This window comes from Mycteria americana, chromosome 1, assembly GCF_035582795.1.
Source record: "Mycteria americana isolate JAX WOST 10 ecotype Jacksonville Zoo and Gardens chromosome 1, USCA_MyAme_1.0, whole genome shotgun sequence".
NCBI classification, from domain to species: domain Eukaryota; kingdom Metazoa; phylum Chordata; class Aves; order Ciconiiformes; family Ciconiidae; genus Mycteria; species Mycteria americana.
The window spans coordinates 150,784,563-150,806,894 of NC_134365.1; the positions used below are offsets into that span (position 1 = coordinate 150,784,563).

At 43.8% G+C, this 22,332-nt stretch overlaps 3 protein-coding genes across 12 annotated transcripts in view; 2 read left to right on the top strand and 1 right to left on the bottom strand.

The window, feature by feature from the left end:
• Positions 1-264, top strand: part of NPAS2 (neuronal PAS domain protein 2) — a 106,582-nt gene extending 106,318 nt beyond the window's left edge. For 8 of the 9 annotated variants that reach the window (XM_075524273.1, XM_075524257.1, XM_075524250.1 and 5 more), the window contains one exon: positions 73-264. In XM_075524273.1, coding sequence (XP_075380388.1) covers positions 73-264 — 192 coding nt within the window. The remainder of the gene's footprint in view (positions 1-72) is intronic. The other variant, XM_075524263.1, reaches the window with a different exon arrangement.
• Positions 265-3,894: 3,630 nt separating this feature from the next.
• RPL31 (ribosomal protein L31) lies at positions 3,895-9,378 on the top strand. Its single transcript, XM_075524341.1, has 5 exons — positions 3,895-4,013; positions 4,729-4,845; positions 6,407-6,532; positions 8,645-8,757; positions 9,307-9,378. The coding sequence occupies exons 2-5, from the start codon at positions 4,739-4,741 to the stop codon at positions 9,336-9,338; spliced, it is 378 nt and encodes a 125-aa protein (XP_075380456.1). The 5' UTR covers positions 3,895-4,013; positions 4,729-4,738; the 3' UTR covers positions 9,339-9,378.
• Positions 9,379-10,565: 1,187 nt separating this feature from the next.
• The window catches only part of TBC1D8 (TBC1 domain family member 8), a 52,949-nt gene continuing 41,182 nt past the window's right edge, over positions 10,566-22,332 (bottom strand). For both annotated transcript variants that reach the window (XM_075524237.1, XM_075524229.1), the window contains exons 12-20: positions 18,439-18,724; positions 17,799-17,928; positions 17,402-17,500; positions 16,773-16,841; positions 15,178-15,418; positions 13,858-13,923; positions 13,148-13,237; positions 12,906-13,006; positions 10,566-11,552 (exon numbers count right to left, since the gene is read on the bottom strand). In XM_075524237.1, coding sequence (XP_075380352.1) covers positions 11,079-11,552; positions 12,906-13,006; positions 13,148-13,237; positions 13,858-13,923; positions 15,178-15,418; positions 16,773-16,841; positions 17,402-17,500; positions 17,799-17,928; positions 18,439-18,724 — 1,556 coding nt within the window. In that variant the 3' untranslated portion in view covers positions 10,566-11,078. The remainder of the gene's footprint in view (positions 11,553-12,905; positions 13,007-13,147; positions 13,238-13,857; positions 13,924-15,177; positions 15,419-16,772; positions 16,842-17,401; positions 17,501-17,798; positions 17,929-18,438; positions 18,725-22,332) is intronic.

Below are 22,332 nucleotides of genomic sequence, written 5' to 3' on the forward strand. Positions count from 1 at the left end.
CCTGTACTTTGAGGACGAAGAGCTTTAACGTGAAAGAATCGAACACTACGATGAATTTTATTTTATCTGTAGGTGCAAACACCAAGTTCTTTGCACAATGAGCAACCCGATTCTTTGCTCCTGCCATCTTACTCGCCACAGCAAGGAAATATGGGGTATCATCAGACACAGCAGCAGCAGCAGCAGCAGCAGCAGCAGCAACTAACATCAAGAAGAAGCAATAGCTTATCAGAATCATCAAATTTACCACAGCCACTGCGATAGAGTCCCACCAGCACAATCAATGCACGATTAGCTTTAACCAATGGGCACATGGGGCAGAAGAGAATGACTTTGTACTTACTGTTTTGGCTTTTGCACAAGCATTTCTTTCAAAGCTCTATGACAGAAGTACGCCACAGAGTGCAGACTGCCACAGACAGTGCATTTATGGCATGCTGGATTCAGTTTGCACTGTCTCGTGAGCACAGTATGTACTGACAGAGCAAAATTAAAAGGAACGCTATCCTGTGCAGTCTCCATCATCAGTGGGTGCACAGGAGGAGGCGTTCAATCTTGGCGTGTCACTCTGAAAGCTATCTGGCAATTCCAAAAGACTGTCGACAGACTCATGAGGTACTTGGCCTTCACTGTTTCGGTTCTTCTTTTGTGTATGAAAAGCACTGCGTCAAAGGTCTATTGAGGAGAGAACAAGAGATTATTTTTATTATGATTATTGTTATTATTTTGCACAACTGCACAGAGGACAAAACCTAGGCACTTTCTGTAAAGAGAAGTTTGTTTCCTTATTCTTGTGGCCAAATTAGCACATCCAATGGAGGAGAAAGCCCAGTCATTGGTGAAGATGGTCTACAGCTCATAACCCTTGATTTAGAATCTGAAAAGTATTATGCAGCTTACCCTACCTGTTCTTCACTACTAAAAAAACAAACAAAAAAAACCCCACAACCCACACTGGATTGTTTTTAATATGAATTGTGATTGCAAAGGAGAACTTAAATTGTAAGCACAATCATGCAACTCTCCAATAGTACAACATGGATCCTTCTTCAACCTAAATAACTCACCTACTGCAAGGCTCTGAGAAATATGCACTGTGTTTTGGCCCACTGACTCGGGATGCTGCAGACTATTACATATCTCTTTCATTATAACATTTAGGATTGAATTTTCCTTTGGGGGGAAAAAAAGAAATGCACTTTTCGCTTTTTTTGTATGTTTTCTGTTGATATGTTTCTAAGAAAGATTTTATGTAATTATTAAATAAAAAGTAGTGTATTGTACAGCTGTTGTAATAATGACCTATTTCTATATAAAATAAAATTATATGGAATTATGTGGAAATTATTTTGTATATGAAATATCAACTCATTTCACAAGTATAAAGATTGTGCTTGTGCTTTTTTGTGAGTGGATATTTTGTAATAAACTAATGAATTAGAAATGTTTTTGTGACGGGAACTACCGTTTCATGCTATATACAACTCAAACTATTATTTTTTTCCATTTAATGATGGACAGTTGTCTTTATTTGTAGAATAAAATAAAATAGCCAAAAGGCTTTATTGCAGGACTTGCACACATTTTCCTGTGGCTGTTCAACTATGTGATTCACTTGAGATTGTCAATATTAGCCATAGCCTGGCAAGGTGTTTGGGTGTTTGGCACCCAGTTAGCAAAAACAAGTATTATCCTATGGGATCTTCGTCATGGCATAGATGAGAATGATAGCTCAGGAAGTTATATTAGCTTCTAGCCAAGACAGCTCATTTTAAGCTCCTTTAAAACTTTAAAGACCTCAGGCAGCTCTGTACTTACAACCAATCAGCTTTAGGTTAGGGCAAAACAGATGGTTTGACCCAGCACATACCAGGGCTTTGACCCATGTCCCAGCTTCAGTGTTTTAAGACATCGCTGTCCTGAGTTTGGCAATACATCTCTGTTGGAATTGCTACCGTGCCCACACTGTAGACAGTCTAGTTTCCACTTTGGTATCCTTGTGCAGACTCTTTTTCATGTTAAATTCAAATTGACTACAGGGTGGAGCAGCCAAGGTACAGGTCTGCTTTCCCCCTGCCGACTCTGCTGCAGAAGCAGCAACTTCCAACACAGAACGAGGTGGATAACTGAGCATAGTAATGTTTTCATTCACCGCAGCAAGACTGAAAGGGGACAGCCCTCAGGGCAGCTTGCAGCCGCCCAAGCCAGCATTAGCTTCAAGAGAGTGCAGACCATGCTGCCCTTCCCGCCCTTTAGTACCAAGGATCAGGTCACCAGGGCCCACATGTTCAGCTCTGGTTTCTATGCCATGGAGGAACAATGGAGATAATTGGGCCAGGAGCTAGAAAGGCTAAAAGTAAACTTTCAGAAAAATTAAAAAAAGGTTCATTTGCCCTAAGTTCTGAAAACCCTTCTAAAAAAGCTAAAAATCTCCTGGAGGAAACCCACTGGCAAAATTACCCTGCTGCTTCCCAGCAAGACTGGCTGGTAGGACTGATTGGTGCACGTGCATTTCAGTCCATACAATCCTTTTGTTTTACTTCATTGAAGGAAGATGAGGGAATCAAGTATCTGGTCTCTAAAAAGTGTTTATAGAGATCAGATGTGGTCTCTAAGTGTTTTTACTGCTAACTTTAGGTACCAGTCTGAGTTAGCCTGCTCATCTCTTTAAATTCTTGCATTCAGTGAAGCAAGAGTGACCCCACCAGATGAAGACTGAAGAGCTAAACCCCAAGGTGCTTTCACTTGATGTCTGAAGGAACTTCTCTCTTTCCATTAACTATAGACAAACCTTAGCGAAAGCCAGTCAGCTAAGCTACAGGCTAACTTCATCAACACCACCCACTCCTGGAACGGCTTATTCTGGGAAAGGGGAGAGGAAATTTGTCTGTTTGTAGGCCAAAAAGTTCACACAGGAAAGAGGTAATGAAGGAATGTGAGCACCTCAGAGGAAATACCTATGGAAGCAGCACTTGATGGATCTCAACTACTATGATGGAAGTCACAGGAAGAGAAAATTCCTTTAAGAACTTATTCCACTCGCAGGGATAATTATAATACATCCACATCTCTCCCGATTGCCAGTCGGTACGTCCAAACCAAGCTCGGCCTCTGAGCAAACAGTTATCTTTTCAAACCCAGCAGTACTGTAATTTGTTAACAGGGAGAAGCTGTAAATAGGGTGGGGCTGCATTCCAATAAACTGGCTTATTACATCGTTTGGAAAGATACAGAGCACTGGCAAGAAGAGATTTACGTCAATACCTAGTTTTTCATGCTGTGTCTCCTTTCTCCCCAGTACAGTCTGGTTTTGGATTACTGCACTTGTTCCCTGCTGCACGCACAACGCAATGCCAGCCCTCTCATGGAGCTGGGCTGTTGTTCTAGCTCCTTATAGCCGAGACCTCTTGTTCCAACGTCGTGCCTCAGCCTGGGTCACTTCTCTGGGCAGGCGGCCAGAGCGGGCGGCTGCTGCAGACTGCGGCCCCGCGCTCGGGCCTTCTGCCTCAGGAACGGGAGCTGCAGCTCTGAGCTGGGCAATCCCCTTGCTAGAAGCACAACCACCCCCAAGCCGAGCTCCCCACACAACGTACCACCGAAAAGAAAGATCCCTAAGTAGGGGGCAAGCGTGTAGGCAGCCACCGAGGGAGGGCCAGCCCCTCACTCCGCCTGCGAACGCTGCCTCAGCGCTTCGGCTGGAGGCCGCGCCAGAAGTAGCTCAACGACCCACCAGAGGTCGGGGCGGAAGAGGCGGGGGCCGCTCCCTCCAGGGTCAGCAGCCCCCCCCGGGACAAGCGGCGGCAGGGCCCCGCCTGCCGCTGCCCGCTGCCCGGTACCGGCAAGCAGACACGCACCGGCGGACAAGCCCGAAGCGCGCGCCCGCCCGCTGCTCGCGCGCATGCGCGCCACCGCCTCCGGTTGGCGCCGGCGCAGTCGGCTCCACCCGCATCCCGGAAGGGCTCCTGGCTCCCGCAGTCCTTTGCGCGCTCCTTTCCGGCCTGTGCCCGGGCAGGGTGAGTGGCTGTCCGGGGGGCGGCCTGCCGAATCCGCCTCCATCCGCCTGGCAGACTACCGCGGCGGGGGGGATCCTTGGCCTGGCCCGGCGCGGGGGGCGGCCCGGCGCGGGGGGCACCGGGTGGTTCTTCTCGGCGGGTCCGCGTTCGGCGGGACTGGGGCCCATCTCCCTGCTCCCCCAGGACTGCGCTGAGCCGTCCAGGGCGCAGGCCCGGGGAGGCCTGCGGCGCGCTTGTGAGGGGGTTACGGCCCGTGCTGGGCCTTGGCGAGGGAGGAGGAAGCCGTAGGCCGCCGTCAGTCCTTGGAAGGAGCCTCCCTGGCACCGTCATGTCCGTTCCGGGACGGGCCGAGCTGCCTTCCTGGGTCGCCTTGGAGAACGAAGGGGCTTGAACATACGGAAGTAGGAAGGGGTGGTTTTAAGGGTGCTTGGGGCTGGCCAGGAGCCCGGTCATCTTGAGAAGTGGCCGAAGAGTCTCAGATGTGTTTCACGCTCTTGTCAGGGAGACGGGAGTAAAGCATTTGTGATGCTGAAAAGTTGCTGCTTAAAATCTGCAACTGGTGCGAGCCCGGGGATGAATTAATCTTAAATAAGTTTCTGAATGTGGGAGTTGTGTGGGTTGTAAGGAGCTGGGGGGGATGGGAGGAGGAAGGTGACAGGGGAAGAGTCTGAGGGAAGCGGGGTCTGCGTTTGACGCGTGCACGGATGCTTTTCAGCGTTGCTCAAATGGCTCCTGCAAAGAAGGGTGGCGAGAAGAAGAAGGGACGCTCTGCCATCAATGAGGTGGTAACTAGGGAATATACCATCAACATTCACAAGCGGATCCACGGCGTGTAAGTTCTTGCTTTGTATCAGTGAAATGGGCCTTACATAAAGTGGCGTTTGGAAACGGGTTCGGTAGGTTTTAAACTGCAGAGGACGACAGTCCTTACCGGCACCGATGCTAATGCGTGGTGTTGTAGTCCCTTGTGCTTCACGTGCATGTTGTGTCCCGAGGAAGCAGCTCTGTACCTGTGCAGACCTGTACTTGCAGGTGGCTTTCAGGAACAAGCTTGGGGGTTTTTTTTGTGAGTGTTCCTGGACGTAATTTGAAGTTACAGTGATTTACCTCTCTGCACAGGTTGCCATTCTTTGGCAATTAAATATTGTTGTAATCAAATGATTGGCTCCGTGCTTATCACTCAGTTGTGTGAGGTGTAAATTGGGGTATGATTTGAGTTAAACAATATTAGTTGTGTGTAGATGAGAGTAACTTTCTACCTGACAAAATGTTGAACCTCATACAACCGTGTAGTAGTAAAAGTGCTTGAGAGGACTTGCTGAGAAACTGCATCTCCCTTTGAATTCTCTCTGTTTGTGTATGGCTGCAGTCATGTGGAAGAAGACTATATCCGAATCAAAACAATTGATGAAATTGTTGAAGTTAACTTAGGAGAGAAATGACACAGTGGACTTACTACAAAACTATGGATGAGGATGGGAGGCAGTGGTACCTTTAAATAGCAAGAAGATGTTCTGCCCTTGCCTGCTGATTGTTTATGGCAATTCAGTCTATTCTTAATGATGACAACCCTGCTGTCCTCTTTTCTCTTTAGGCATGAAGCACTAGGGGGGAAATACTTTTTGTTTAGCGCTTGTCTCGCTTGTAATTGCTCACCCACCCCCGATTTCTAGCACTAAATATCAACAGTAGTGTACAAATAATACTACATATAACCTAATGTGGGACCTTAGACCCTACTGGCACTATAGTCGCATGTCACAGTTGGGGTATAATATCTACAGCAAAGCACTTGCGGTGCAGCTGTAGCTTTCAGTGTAAATGCCCAGTCGTGCAGTATCTGCCCGTAATAGGCATGAGACAAGCTCTACTTGTAAAAAAACAGTTCTGATGGTGGTCCCGTCATGATGACGTGAAGAAGGTAACCATCAAACACTGTTTAGCAGAAGCTGTTACTCAGAATAGCATCAGTTTTGTTCTTCTGCTGTTTATTTCAATACTGAACAGTTCTGTCATTACCACTGCCACGCTGCTTTTTTCATAGGCCTTTCATTTAGCATATCTGTGAAAGCTCTGATCTCTTCAGTAATATTGCAAAAAGTTTTCACGTCAACATGTTGTAAATAAAACTTAAGATCCGGGAGATCTTGCAGTTGCAGAATTTTACTGAAATTATTTGACATAACTATAGTGGTTTCTATTAGGCATAGACATTAAGGTTAGCAGGTACCTACCAGAGTAAAGGTCTGGTCATACTACGATGCAGCTACTGAACTGTTGTTGAGGACAATTCTGATTGTACGTTTTGAGAACGTCAGTGGTTGAGTGCTGCAACAAGTGTCCAATGCTGACAGTTTTTGAAGTCAAAGCAATTGCTCTTGTGTTTGTCCTAGGGGCTTCAAGAAACGAGCACCGCGTGCTCTCAAGGAAATCCGTAAATTTGCGATGAAGGAAATGGGTACTCCTGATGTTCGCATTGACACCAGATTGAACAAAGCAGTCTGGGCTAAAGGAATAAGGTAGGTTTCTGCAACTTTCCTTATTGGGTGAGGAATAACCTTTTAACTGTGTATGTGGAGGTGCAGGACTTGGAGGGGTAGAAAAATTTGTATCCTTCTTGCAGCATTTGCATTTTCTTTGCAAATGCTTCCTTTCTTACAATGTGTGTGCTAAGCTAATCTTTCTGTCACCTCTACGTTCTGGTCGGCTCCCTCAGTGTACTTGTAGCAAAGCTTCGGTAAAGCCTGGAATTGAAAGAACTTCATTCTGCCTCTAATAAGAATAAAGCAAAGGAAAGAAGGAATGAGGGGGGGCGAGGATTGGGGTACTGTAATACTGTAGTACCCCAATGCCTATTGTAGCAGACAGTTTTTAGAAACAAGGCTTTTTAGTGCTACCTACAGTCCCAGGCTAAGTACCTGGGATTTGTGTAATGTGTCTGAACAGGATTAGGTTTCGAAGCATACTGAATTGATAAATGCTACACAAAGAAATAATGAGCTGTGTTTTAAATAGGGCCATTAATCTTCTCTTGAAAGGATAAGTAGTTTGGGGACCAAAAAATTATGGCTTCTGTTAAATTGCTGCTACAGGTGCAGCTGATTGGGCATCTGACATGCATGAAGATGGTCCAAAGGGACTCCTGTGAGGAGTGGGACCTCTTAAATCATAATAAAAGGTTAACTGGTAGGGATTAATACTGTGAGTGATACACTGGATATGCATGAACCCTTGTTTTAAACCCAGTCTTCTAGGAATTAGATTCCTGAGTCTAGCCTGTGACATACTTACAATCCTTTACCTGGAGTTGTGTGCTTAGGCCAACCCGTCCTTCAAAAACAGAGCGGGAAGATGGGACTAAGTTACTGGGTCTTCTGGGCAGGGGCTCTCTGTCCTTCCTGTTGAGCTGTTCCAGTTCACATGCAATGAAGAAGTAGCAATTGAGCCAGGTGATGGCATAACTTCAGAGCTTAGTGGTGAGGCTACTAATCACGACTTCCTTATATGAACTGGTAGAAGTATGTTCTGTGGAGCAGGGAGCCATCACATCTGTCTTTCCAGCATGAGTTTAACTGCAGTTTTCACTAATTAGCATAGATAATGTCTGCAAAATAAAATACCTGCCTCTGGAAGGATCAGGAGAGGCTAAAATCACCACGTTGGCTAGTGTGATAGTGATAGAAGTAGTGAAAAATGCTTTTGACTTGTTTCAAGAAGGGAGTAAATCGAAGCAAGTTCCTGTGTGTTAATTATTGCATCCATCTGATTTAGTAAGTATGCTCTGAGAACATACACCAAGGAGGAAGTTCCTTCTCATATTCTGTGGAACAAAGTACTCTGAACAGGAGTTTCCCAAAAATCCTGAGTTCATTTGAGGTGGGAGCTTACTTTAAAAATGGTGTGGACAAATAATTTTGTGCCTTCCCTCAGCAGCATATTTTGGGCAGTATTAGGGGAGGACGCTAAGCTGTGACTTGCCTGTTAAGAACAAAATCATCTAAGCAATTTAGTTGGGGTTCCGTGGGCTTTGTGAGGAAGAAATGTTGATCAGTTGTATGCCCATAAACAAGATCTTGGTTCAGGTCTAATGCTCACTAGAATTTCCACATGACTTCTGGCATACAGATTGGGCAGTACTCTTGACTCTTGATGGCCTCAGGCTTTCAGAACAGATTGTTGGGGTTTTTTTTCCTCACTGTTTTCTATTCGAGTAAGAAATGCTTGTTAGTAACAGCTGCTTGCTGATCATATTCGTGCTGTGCTTCATGATCATCTTCATAGTATATTTCCTGGATGAGTAGTGGACTGATGATGCAATTCTAACTTTATGCTCACACTGGATTATGAATTCATCTTATTCAAGGCTCAGTTAAGTCTTACCTGCCGACTTCAACAATACAAAACAAAAAGCTCCTCTAAGGCAAACAGTACAATCTCTAAGGTACAGGATTTTGTTCTTGTTATGATGCTGAGGTAGAAACAGAATTGACTCATTGTGTCTTTGCACAAATAGGCAAAACCTAAGAATTTGGGCGGGAGTAGTAACCATGGAGGGGTGAACTTTTCTTTTCTGTGAATTAACAGGGTTCAGTAATATTTTATTGAAAATTAATCTGTCGTCTTCATTTTAGGAATGTTCCTTACCGTATCCGTGTGCGTTTGTCCAGAAAGCGCAATGAGGATGAAGATTCACCAAACAAGCTATACACACTGGTTACCTACGTACCAGTCACAACATTCAAAGGTAAGGTTGCATGCTGTCTCTCTTCCTCCATGCCATGGTTTTCTGAGCAAGTAGCAAAGTGGGACAGCTCCTCCTGCAATGTAAAATTCAGATTAAATGCATGCTGAAGGGGTCAAACTGCTGGCTTAAACTAGCTCTGCTGTAGAGAACAGGGCTGCTAGCTTGCCTGATCAGTGTTAAAAGGCAAATACAGAATTCAGTGAAATAATTCTGTAAATTTTGAGAGAATAAAAAACACTGGCCATAGTTGTTAGGCTAGTTTAAGGTTTATGTTTTCCTATATAAATACATCCTCTGATGTCAAAAGCTCAAGCAGGTTGAGCCTTTTCTGCTTGTCATCTGAGAAGTATCTTATTTGCAGAATTGATTTAACATGAAGGTTTTGTTTTAACATTTGGTGAAATACTTGCCTATATAGTTTGCTCTTCCAGAAGTAGATCAGCAAACTAGCTTTTAAACTGTAGGTGCACTTGTGAATATACATGTGTTGCATACACATAAAGGGAATTGTCCTAGTAATAGGTGGTGATACAATTTCTTGTTTTGCAGGTCTACAGACAGTCAATGTGGATGAAAATTAAACTGATTTTCATTACAATAAAAGGATAAAAAGAAAGTTTACTCCTAAGTTGGTTTTTTTTTAATTGTCCAGTCTCTTCAAGCTCTCATCTGTGAAGCGTTGAGTTGAACAGGTGACTGTTGTGGTTTAGCCCCAGCCGGCAACTAAGCACCACGCAGCCACTCGCTCACTCCCCCTCGGTGGGATGGGGGAGAGAATCGGAAGAGCAAAAGTAAGAAAACTCGAGGGTTGAGATAAAAAGAGTTTAATAGGTAAAGCAAAAGCCACGCACGCAAGCGAAGCAAAGCAAGGAATTAATTCACTCCTTCCCATGGGCAGGCAGGTGTTCAGCCATCTCCAGGAAAGCAGGGCTCCATCATGCGTAATGGTTACTTGGGAAGACAAACGCCATCACTCCAAATGTCCCCCCTTCCTTCTTCTTCCCCAGCTTTATATACTGAGCATGACGTCATGTGGTATGGAATAGCCCTTTGGTCAGTTTGGATCAACTGTCCTGGCTGTGTCCCCTCCCAGCTTCTCCTGCACCTGGCAGAGCATGGGAAGCTGAAAAGTCCTTGACCAGTACAGCAACAACTAAAACATCTCTGTATTATCAACACTGTCTTCAGCACAAATCCAAAACATAGCCCCATACCAGCCACTATAAAGAAAATGAACTCTATCTATCTCAACTGAAACCAGGACAGTGACAAACTCTTAAAGTATCTTGCTTTCTTTGGGCTTGTACATAATGGTGTAATTTTCTCAAAGATACTGTAGACTTCTGTTACATGTGAATGGAATAAGGAGGAGATGCAAATGTTCCTATGTGGGTACCAAAGTCCTAGTGTTCTTGTTTTGTTCCTATGGGGATAAAGAGCCACTACACAGGTATTTTAAGTTAAGGCCAAGTTTGTTTTAAAAACCAAAACACATACCCCACCCCCAAAAAAAAAAAACCACCACCCAAACCCCAAAACAAAAACAACTCTCAAAACTGTTAGGTCAATACTTAATACATATAATCTCTTGTGGATAAAGTAAAACTCCCTGTATTTGGTCTCCCGCTGGTCCTCTAGGCAGAATCGGTAGGCTTCTCCCAAGCAAGTCTGTGCACTACACTGAAACACGGGGTTCTGACCAGTGAATTAATTGTGAGCGCGCTAGCTCAGGCAATTTGTTTAATGAAGTAGGGACCAAAGGCACTTACCTTGCATAAATCAATAAATACTGTCAATGCAAGTCTAGTACAAAAAGGGTTTATTGAAAAGTGCATGTTTCCACAGACCAACATCAGAAGCACAGTCCATGTACACTTAACATTTCAGCAAGACATACAAATTGGAATACAATCAAATATATTAAAATAGTTTCAATTACCAGCATTGAAACAGTTTTCAGTATTAGTGCAAAAAAGGCAACCCAAACAAACTGCGGACAGTAGCTGAGAAGTGTTTTCCCCTGTTCAAAAAAAAAAAAAAAAAAAAGACAACTGGAGCCAGCCTCTGCTCTCCCTGTGCGGAAGAGGGCTTCAGTGTCTTCACACTGTAGACAGATGTTTCCTTTTACATTCAAAACAAGAACATAATTAATAGATCAGTGGTACAAAACAAACCTACACACCCTTTAGCTTTTAAAGCTTTTAAACTGAAAACCACAGACCAACAAATTTTTTATCAAAAGTAAGTCCACTGCTAACTGAAAGCCTTTTATAGTATGTGCTTTGGCATAATTTCAGTGCATTTAATTTTTGACAGGTCTACTACTGTGTGTTTGGTTTTGTATGTTCACCCCGTGACTGGCAGCTCATTCCATTTGTTTTGAGACTATACTGATTTAGCTTTGCATTCTCAAGTTTTGGCTTCAGTTCTAAGGGTTTTTCAAAGAAGTTAACTAACGACTGTTCAGTCAAGAGGGATGCTAAAATATGTTCAAAAGAGACAGTCCAGTCCCCTTCAGTCACAGGTGAAGGTTGAGAGTCTTTGTGAGGGGTCTTCACAGTGTCAGTAAAAACAGCATCCTGGTCTGAAGCAGAGGCCTCAGGCTGTGAGGCCTCGGGCTGTAAGTCCTCAGTGAACTCGTCCGATCCGCTCCCCAGGCTGATGCTTCTTTGTCCTACTTCTCCGATCTGAAGTAACAGTGTGGTCACAGTGGCAATAGCTTGATACAAATCATTCTCCTCTGGATCTTCATGAAACATGCTATACAAGGTTTTGCAGAACTGAATGAATTCCCTCTGTAAAGGATGAAAAGCCAAAATCAAACTACTGAACAGCCACGCTATGGGTAACTGGAGGAGTCAGACAAGGGCACAGTACTGCAAAGGAAGGCAGAATGCTATGTACAGACTCAATCGTTTATAGCTTCTGCCTGCATTTTAAAAAATGTTAGCAAAGGGATTTCAGCCCCCACTGATGCTAGGAAACCTTGGTGCTGCAAATCAAAAAGGGAACGGAGCAGAAAAGTATTATGCTGCCTTGATGGAGGAGATCAGGACCTCCCAGATGACCAAACGCCAAGTGAGATACAACACAAGGGGTACGATCCGTTACTGGTGGAAAACTGGTGGCTGTTCTACAGAACGAACTGCAACCAAAGTAGCCATCCACAGGCTTGCCAGCAGCGTCCCTTCTGCCATTTCTCTCCGTCCTTACCCAGCTCTTTTTCTTCTAATAATAAAATACAGACATCTTCCCTGCCCAACCCCTTTCTCTCCTTCCTTCCCTTGCTCACCCATCACAGATGATTATCAGGCTGCGAGAGGGCGTTTCCATACCCTATTATGAAATCTGTGAGCCCACGAGTTTCATACTCGAGTATCCATACATAGGATGGATAATTCAGGGTGGAAGGGACCTCAGAAGTTCCATCAAGTGATGCCTTTCTGAGAGATTATGTGGCCCTGCTGAGCTGAAAGGTTAGGTACGTGCCAACAATTTAAAACTTTAGCCACGCCAGCACAGAAGGGATTCTGGGGGTAGTCCCATCTTTCTTTGCATGTCCATACATTTGTTTTACTAATATGGGACCCTTCCCCTCCAGTAGATTTCCTCATGTAAACAACATACACAAAGCTCTACTGGCCTTAGGGAGGAGATGGTAAGATGATGAGAGCCTTCAGCTGGCTGTCTTAATGCAGTTCTAGTCAGTGTTTGGCTATGACAGGGCAAGTCCCAGTTGACGATAGACTAAGAAGTTGCTGGTTTGGCGGAGAGGAGGTCAGGGAAGACAGAACAGCAATGTGCATTCTCAGGAATTCTCTGGGCTTGGCAGGAGGGCTTTTTCCAGCCTGAATGAGCCTGTTTTCCAGCCTGTTAGGCTGCAGGTGAGGGTAAGTCTGAAACTCTTCCTATTCACCAGGCAGCCTGAGGCAAGGGAGCTGCTGGAAAGGTGGCTGAGAGTTTTTAAACATGATGCCTGCTCCCTGGATCAGAGTAGCGCAATCCCTGATATCTAAAGGACTGAATCTAAGCTCAGGCTTAAGTTACACTGTCTCAGAAAGAAAGAGCTAAACTGTTGTATTTAGTCATTGCATTTTTGAGTACTCTCCACTTCTTTAAAAACAGACTATAGCCCCTAGTATACATACCTGGCTCATTTTTGGCAATTCTTTTTCAGTTTTAGTATCCTTTTCTTTGGCTAGATCCTTCAGCATCTGCTTCAACTGCTTTTGGTAATCTACTGCATCACCTTTGTTGGAGCAGACGCAAAAAGGAGAATTAGTTTTAAAGTCGCTGGAGTAAACTGACATTTCAAAATAAAACCCAGAGAGTAGAGATAATGGAGTTGGCTATCTCATGCACACACATTAGAGAACCATTTTGGACATACCGTTTGCCTTTCCAATGACTAGTGGTCTTGAAGTTGACAGCAAGGGATTCTTTAACGGTGACTGGCTGTCTCGTTCATTTTCTGTGAGAGCTAGCCAAAAAAAGTGAAAAATGTAATGATTAACCCTTCCAATGCTGCATAATGGTCATTTATGCTTTTAAAATTTACATATTCAAAGAAAGCAAAATAATTGGGCAAAGATGCTTTTAAACAGTACTTCATTAAATCGTACTGTAAAATTATGTTAATGTAAGTAAGACTGGTGCTGCAGTGAGAGAGCTGGAAGTTCGCCAAGAATGGCACATTTAATTAAAAACTTTGCACAGAGAAACTACCACAGAATTTTGTCACCTAATCAGAACTGGATGAAGATGTGATAAGGAGATTTCTACTGTACATGGAGTACCAGCCATCCAGAAATTTTATTCCAGTTCAATATTTTGTCTAGAAGTAACCATGTAATTGGCTGCAAAAGATCTCTGAATGCAGCAGATGTGAGCCTTGACATTGTATATCTGTAAATTTCACCCAAAAAGGCTTTGACTGGAGTAAATTTGAAAATGCGGTGAGCATAACTACAAATGCAAATCCTATATGCTCCGAGCTGAAGGAAGCAAGATAAGGTTCTTCATTAAGCAGCCTTTTCCCAAAAGCTTTAAGCAAGAGTTTCGAGGCAAACTGAGGTATTCACTCCCTTTCAAATTTCTTACCAGGTGGGATATGCAGCTTATATAGTAACTTTATCTTTTCATTCATTTCTCCGTTATACATAACATCTGCAAGAGAAAAAAAACCAAGAAGGAAGTGGACCAGAGCTTTTACTTCCACAGCTTAAAATAAATCCAGCATCTCTGTTGACAAAAGATAATTGTTTGCATGGACAATACAGGAAAACATACGGCCAGTACATTACACTGCAGTATTTTAAGTTGTGCCTGTCAATGCGGAACAGCAGGTGAGAGCCATCTGGTTTGGTCTTTGTTCTTGTAAAATAGACTGGCAGTACCTAAGCCTATGGAGCTTCAGCATCATTTAAAAATATCAAGGAGAATGGCAAAGGCTGTTTGCTGCCACAGATTAACAGGGCTGTGAGAGGGGAGAGACAGAAAACTCCCTTTGGGGCCATCTTGTTAATATTTCTCCCCTTCAGCCCTCCTGCTGTTCTGTAGCATAAGCCCAAAAGAGGTAACTACTTCACATGTAATATAATTCATCTTTTCAATGACCAGTAGAAATGAGATTCTAAACTTCCAAATGCACTGAAATACTGTGAAGAACTTTTTAATTTTTAAAGTTGCATCCCTCTAAGAATCAAAATCATATAACAATATAATACAGGTTGGCTTGGTTCACGTAAAAAAATTCTAGACAGCTTAAGTGGCGAGAATACTGATTTACTGATTTTTACTGAAGCTTTGAACGTCGATTCATTTGTTTCACGTGGAGTTGGGCAACAGTTGAGATGTGGCACTTTCTTCTTCAGCCAGGTTTTGGGATGGGCAGCATCATCTTACTGGAGCAGCTGGTGGCCTCAAGACCAACCCTGGCACAGCTCTCAGTCCCTGCTGGCCAGATTCTTTTTTGTTGGGCTTATTGTCAACATACGAGGCACGCAGCAGTCAGTTGTGTAAGATTAAGTCTTCAAGAAGCAGTTACAAAGAGGTATCCTGAGATTTCAAAGGTATACTCAGCGCAACAATCTGGTAGAGAGGATTTCCTCGCCTTCCATGCAGACCCAAGTATAATTTTAATTCATAAAATATTTTCAACAAAATTACTATTGTCCAAGAAATCAAATATTTTAATACAATATTCAATCATGTCCTTAGGCTGTCTTTTAAATCTAATCAACTTCAGGTGATTTGAACACAAAAAATTAGTAAAGGTGACTGGTTAGGCTAATTACAAGCCCAAGAAAACCACCTGCCCGCATCCTCCCCTGCTCGTTGTATGGCATTTTAACATCCGTGTCTCACCCACATGCCGCCCCCCACCTCTGCCCACCTTCCGCCCCGCAGGGAAGCCGATACCTAAGCAGCTGGCGAGCCCCTTGAATTCAATCAGCCGGTCCATGTTCTCATCCAGGAGCCGGAAGGTCCTTTGGGCGAGGACGTCGGTGTGCTCCCCGCAGGTCCAGGGGGAGACCAGCCTGTACAGGTTAGCGAACTGCTGGGCATCGATGCGGTACTGCTCGGCGTATGGTCTGCTGGGGTCGTGTCGCTCGACGACCGGACTCGTCGTGTCCCAGTAACACCTTATTAAGTGTTCCCTCTAGGAGAAATCAGAGGTGGGAGAAGGGGGATTGCGGTGTGCGGTATCAGGGAGAGCGCAACCGGCAGAAAAAGGCATTCACATCAAAGTATGTTGGAAATGCTCAAAATTCTCTTTGCACGAGGTGTTATAACGATACCAAGACCATCTCTGAGAGAAAAAGCAAAGTATGAATCTTTAATTAGAGCAGCCAAACGCTCTCATCATTTGCAATGGATAATTAAATTTGAAGGGAGACTGGGCAGATCCTTGGAAGAAATTCACTGCAGGCTACTGAAACTCTATTAGCCACATCTGGCCTGGGATGTTTCTAACCAGCCAAAGGTACAGAGGGTCAGAGAAAATCCAGGGTAAGCATTATACATGCTTGACCTGCTCATTTATTCTCTCTCAGACCTCTCAATTTGGTTACCGTACCTATTAGTCTTCCCTTAGGGACAGGCTGATGCAAAACAAAGAGTCCTAACAAAACGAGCTGTCCCGGGGGAGCAAGGGAGCTAACAAAAAAGGAACCACCACCGAGAAACAAAATAAGGAAAGGGGAGGAGTGCAAGCCAGTTAAAGCCCAAAAACGGAGCAGCAAGGAGCAGGAGGGAAGCACTGAAGAGCAAGGCCCAGCAGCATCGTCTTACAACCACTAATGGCGAGAGGATACAGCTGCTCTTAGCCACAAAGCTAAGAACACTAAGAACATACCAGAGTCATATTCTCAGTACCTAGTATTTATGGCTAAGAACAATACACAAAAGAAATGGTCCATTAAGGGCGATAATTACATGCTTGGACCTCTAAATCAAGTATAGTTGTATAAGCTTAGATGTCCCTGTCTCCAAATAACTTTTATAATAGTTCTTTCAAACATCAGCTTGACAGAAAGGAACTGAAGTAGAAACTGCTTTTCATTCTAAAAACAAAATAAAAAATATTAGAAAATTGGGAACGAATAGCAAGGACACAAGTTTGTGGGGAATCTTTTCCCCCATGGAAAAGAGAGTCTGCCTTTGAAGAGCATTAAGAGACTTAGAAGTACTGCAGAGCTCCCAGTGAGCAGAGCTACATATTATTTCATTTATTCTGCATGTGAAAGTTACCAGAACCTAATTCCTCATGGACCATTTCCAAGCAGCAAGTTAGAAAGCAAACTCTGAAGCAATTCTTCTTTGAAGGATCAGTACATCACTATTCCTCTTTAACACCTGGGCAACCACAGAAAGGACAAAATGACAAGATCCCATCCGAACAGTGCCGCCCAGGCAGAGGACACGAGGTCCAAGGCAGCACTGCAAAGCGACAGCTGGAAGTTACGCCCAGAAGGCTCAAATAGGCGCATCCCCTGCTTTTTAGGGAGACCAACCTTGAACAAGTCATATAATTCCTCTAAATCTTCAGGAAGAATCGAAACATCTGGGATGACAACTCGGAGCTTAAAAAGAAAGAAAATCACGTTAGTGACAATCTTGTCTCCCATCAGCACTGACACGGGCAGGCCCACGAGCCCCGCAGGGACTGTATTTATGTGGTACAGCTGAAAACCATGGTATTGAAAAATCTTTGCCATTTTTCCCCCTTCTTGAGGTTCACCGGTTAGACAGATCCATGAAAAGAGAAATCCCTCAAGGGCTATTAGAAACAAAGACGGGAAGTCCCTAAGCTACAGGTCACAGGAGGCTGGGGAAGCATCGCATCGCGCTCACTCTCTTCTTACACTATTCCCCAGGCATCTGCCTAGGGCCACGGTCAGAGACAAGGCACTGGGCTGGATGGTCCTGCAGTTGTTCTTAACATTAAAGCCACCCTAGAAAATTATGCACGTGGCCGCAAAAGAAAAAACAAACCCATCAGCACCCCAGGAAAGAGCTTTTTCCAGAGTCAGTAATGATTCTTCCTTTTTTCAAGATCTGGTGGTGCCTTTAAAAAATGAAAGCTGTCTGTGTCCAGAGAGGAGATGTTAAGCTACCTCAGTCAAAACAATACTCTACTCACCACATTTTGCTTGGTTGTGTCTTCGTGGCTTTGCAGGACACGGATTCGGTGTTTGTAGCGCATGTGCTCTATCTGTGCCACAGAGTGGTCTCCAAATTTCTACAAGGGAGGAACAGAAGTTTATTATTTTTATAGTATTTTATGATATTTGTATTTCTCATTTACTGGAAATACAACTTTTGAAGTATTGTGAGTCCTTGAAGAAAAAGCGTACCCAGTCTCTAATTGATCTGTCAGTGTAGGTACTTATACTACACCTAGCCTTGTGCATTTGAGCACTTATTCAAGGAATCTGTAAAGATACGTATTAACTTTCAAAACACCCATGTTAAATTTAACCTTTTTCTTTTTAAAAATTGTAACTTAACTGACCAGTAAACACAGAGCTGTGTTTTACCTCATAGGAGTCATGAATCAGGTTAGCTATTTCAGTCACTGGAGAGGCTTCCTGGTCGTCGCTGAAGAACGCATGGTGATTACCAATAGGTGGCAGAGGGCTTTCCTCGTTTTTGACATGCTCTAAAAACCTGAAGGGAAGAAATATAAGCAACACAGATTACTCTGCACTGTGCTCTTCTCAAAATAAATAAGCCAACAAGTCTTATGGCTCAGGCTTAGAAATAAATTGGTTTTTGGGCTGCTAGGCTTTTTAAAAATGCCTTCATGATTACTCATCCGAGGAACGGCAAGCCAGCCAAATGACTAAATGCTGCCCAAGGAAGAAAACTTCTGTCTCCTTGAAGTCTGGAGCAGGAAGCCTGTCACTCTAGGGAAGGCACGAAGATCAACAGTAAATATTGCACATTGACGCAATCGATGCATGTCTCGGCGCTGCCAGGAAATTTCACAGGACATCTACTCGTCCAACGTTACAAAGCCCATTGTTTAAGGCAGACACTGAAAGCAGCAGCAGCAAGGTAACGTGGAGGGTCCCGCCGGTGCCTACAGAGCACCGTCGATATCACAAAGGCACCCAAATGCCTTTGTTTTACGGCAGAAAGCTCCGCGATGGAAGGAGCACTCCTGCGTGGCCGTACCTGCTCAGGATCATCAGGGCCTGCCCATCGTCCTTGCTGTTACACAGATCCACGGCGTTGGCTTCCAGTATGGCCAAGCCCAGCTGGAAAATGGCTTTGATCCCGTCATAGAAGAAGCAGTCCACAACATTCACAGCACTTTCCAGGGGCATGATGCTAAGGAAAAGGGTAAGGAACCACGAAAGAGAGATGGAAGCTAAGGTTGTCAGATCCTTCATATGTTCAGCCAGCTCTGGAAGTTGCTCTTTTATAAGCTCTTCAAACACTGACTGGTCTACCTGAGCACCTGCAACTCATAAAGAAACAGTATTAGCCAGGACTGACACAGGAAAAAATATTCTTTAAAGCTAATGATTGCTGTCAACTATCAACTGCAAGACTTTCTTAAAATTTAATCTGACAAGATATGCACGCATCTACAATGAAAAATCCCATTATCCTCCTGCTGGGATATCAGCCCCAACCCTCATGTCCGTAATCCTTACTGTGCAGCTTTCTGCAAAAAGACCATGTTGATCCTGCTAAGGGCCTTTAGAGTGCAATGAAATAGTAATAGCAGCAGCTGCTGTTTTCGGGTAAAAGAGCACATAATAATTAAGTGCTAGCAAAAGCAATCTTAAAGCATTTTACTGTTCGACTTGGGATCTATGCAATGAAAGTAAGACAGTACACATTCCTCTCCAGTGTATGTACTCAAGCAAGCAGGCAGCAGAGCTTTCATTCTAAGTGAGAAAATATAAGACGGAAATCCAGATATGGCTACACACACTAAGCAGGAAGAAAAACATTTACACATAAATATAGGCACAGATATAAATATATACTTGCATGCATATATATATATGTAAAAAGAACAAAAGATTTCTGCAGTGCTCAGATGCAAGCTTTCCTAACTGTCCCAACCAGTCTTTCCAAAAGGAGCAGATCTGGGCTCTGTTCCTTCTGTTTTAGTGACTAGCTCAGTCCTGCTTTGTCAGCAGCTATTGTAGAATCAATATAGTTTCATATTGTTGAAGTGGCCTGTGTCTACAAACCAGATCGGCCGCATCGGGAGCTTTAACCAAAGACACTGGAAGTTAAAAATGTTCCTGAATATAAAATGCAGTTAGCTTTTCAATTAGTTTGTCTTTCAAGTTATTTCATTTCTTTCTCATAGTCCATATTCTGTTAATATTAGGAGACAACTTTAATTGCTATGAAATTCCTGAGACATATATACCCTTAGCACTCAAAACTTCTGTTGTCCAAAAGCAGAATATAACCTGGAGAATTTGTGGCAGAGCGCCAGCATCTTCTGGCTTTGCATCCAAATCATAAAAAACGAGAGAAGACGTTTCTCTGTCTTTAGAACTTTTCACATCAAGCCACAAAAAGCTTCTGCTGGTGGCTAAACAAACGTTACAACACCACAAATCAAAAATAAGTGCCCAGGGACATGCAAAGAGCTTTTGAGAAACACATCAAGCACAGTGCTTTGCTTTGAAGAGATAGCCTTCTCACGTCAGATGATCATAAATAAGAAGGGTAAAGAAAACAAAGGAGAAAACGGACTGGGGTTACTCAACAGAGGGCAGGTTTTTGTTTGGTTTTTTTTAACAGGCTGAATACAAACAATTTAATAGCCATAGTTAACCTAGACAAAAAAAAAAAATAGAGCCCGTTTTAGGGGTATTTGAAGGAAGCCAGAGACAGATAGGCAGATACATATAAAAAGATCATTCCAGACTCAGGGCAGCACGGGAGAGACTGGCAAAAGCAGAGGTTTAAAAGGAATGTGCAATGCTACCCCGATCTTTTGCAGAAGATCATATTATAATTAAGTGTTGACACTGTAGACAAAAGCCAAGCAGGTGTATTCAAAGTTGCTTTTATGCCCACATTTTCATTAGGCTCCCAGAAACCATGATATGTGAGCAACTGATCTCTAATTTATTATAGCATGAAACCAGAATGAGGTAGGAGAATACCAGGGTATCCATTTAAAAAATGATGACCCAAGACACAAACTAAATGACATCTCCAAGACTGAAAAGGCAAATCAGAGAAACAAAGTGAGCTTTTCACTGTTTCAACAATTGTAATAGCAAGATGATGACAGTCTAACAGATGAAGTGGGGTGAGATGGCCTGCTGTTTTATGGAGAGGATGGAAAAGTCATGCTAACCTGAGAATAGGATGTCCATGACCCTTACCACCACTCTTGGCCCAAGTACAACTTGCTTCTATCTTCCAGCTATCTGCTTATAATTTTCTCTATGCATTGCAGAAGGAAGAAGAACAGAGGGAGTTCCTGAAGTAGGAGATAATGGGTGCCGGCCCTGCCTGCAGGCTTTTCCCATTTGCAAGCAGTGAAACGCTGAAAGGGCTTGTTAAAAGACAGAGAAGATGGAGCTAAGAAGGCCTGTTATAACCAAGATCATTAATTCAGTAGCTGTTTTTACCGTAGAGGTTACTGAAGAGGAAAAGCACAGCGATGGGTACCAAGGTCAAAGATCACCAAAGTTACAGAGAGATCAAAATTTGGACAACAGTGTTGGCAGTGCGGACAAAGAGGAAAAGTTGGGTCTTGAAAGTGTTATGCAGGAAGAAACAATACAAAGTTTAGACAAGAGCTGGTTGCAAATCAAAAAAGAAGGTCAACTGAAATGTGAAGCCAGGAACACTAACTCAAGCAACAGGAACCAGAGGAGGAGCAGGCTGGAGAAGATCAGTAGCACCGATTTGGCCACGCTAAGGTCTAGGGCAAATCAAAGCTGGAGAAGTAACTCCTCAGTGCTGCACAACTACACTGCTGCCATTCGACCATGGGGAGCAGGGCAGCTTCTGAGCTGAAGCCCCTAGCTCTTCGCACTGCGGTGAGCCATGGCAGTACCTCTTTTAGAGTCACGGTACTACTCGCCCTTTCCTTTAGATACAGAGGACAGGAAAACGGAGAGCCAGGACAACCAAGACTATAAGCACTCAAACAACGTAGGCTGTAGCCATGGCAAGTGACGGGCAAGATAGAAACCCAAAATTAAGTACAACTTAGGGCAGTGATACGGCCGTCCACATGGGACCATTCAAGTTTATTTGGGTGTGAAGAATGCTACTTATGGGCAATAACTTAGCAAGCACCAAAGTCATCCGTAACTCAAGGCAGGCCCTAGGCTGATGATATCTAGAAATGCACAAGGACAGATAAAGCTGTGTTTCTTTTTTAATCAAGGAAGGAGACAGACAAACGTGGGAGTAAATCATTGAGATGGCAGTTTAAAGTCATATTTGGAGACAAGAACCAAAGTTCTGACAAGTGGGACAGTTACAGTGCCCAATCCACTAGTTGAAAATACCAATGGCATTCAAAGCACCACAAAACGTCCTAAGCATCCAGCTAACTTTGGAATAACTCTGCTTTAACTTACCTTACCTGCCAGTTCAGTGACAAGACAGTAACTGCAGCAGCACAGTGTCAGGAGGGAGGTATGACAATCCCATCCTCCAAGCAAAAGATTGGAAATCTTCTGCTCCCTAGGCAGTACACGAGTGTCCGTACCATTTCTAGCTCCCAGAACCACTACCGCCAGGGATTTCCTCCTGTCCCCACCTCCTCACAAGTGACCCTGAGCCCTCCCTTTGCTACAGCGATGGTGTAACAGCAGACACTGTAACTAAAGAGTAAGGTTAGCATTAACGAGGGAAAAGCTATCACACATTTCTGTAAGAGGAGGAAGTAAAGTGACTGCAAAGAACAAATACTCCTTCTTGTATGCATACCTGCAGTTACTGCGTCAAGCTGCTCAGCCCCTCTTTTTCTGTGCATTAGGCAGATGTTTGCACAACAGTCTTAAAAATAGTTGCATTGCAAAGAACAGGAGACATAGCACATGCAGTACAAGGCACGTACTGCAGAGG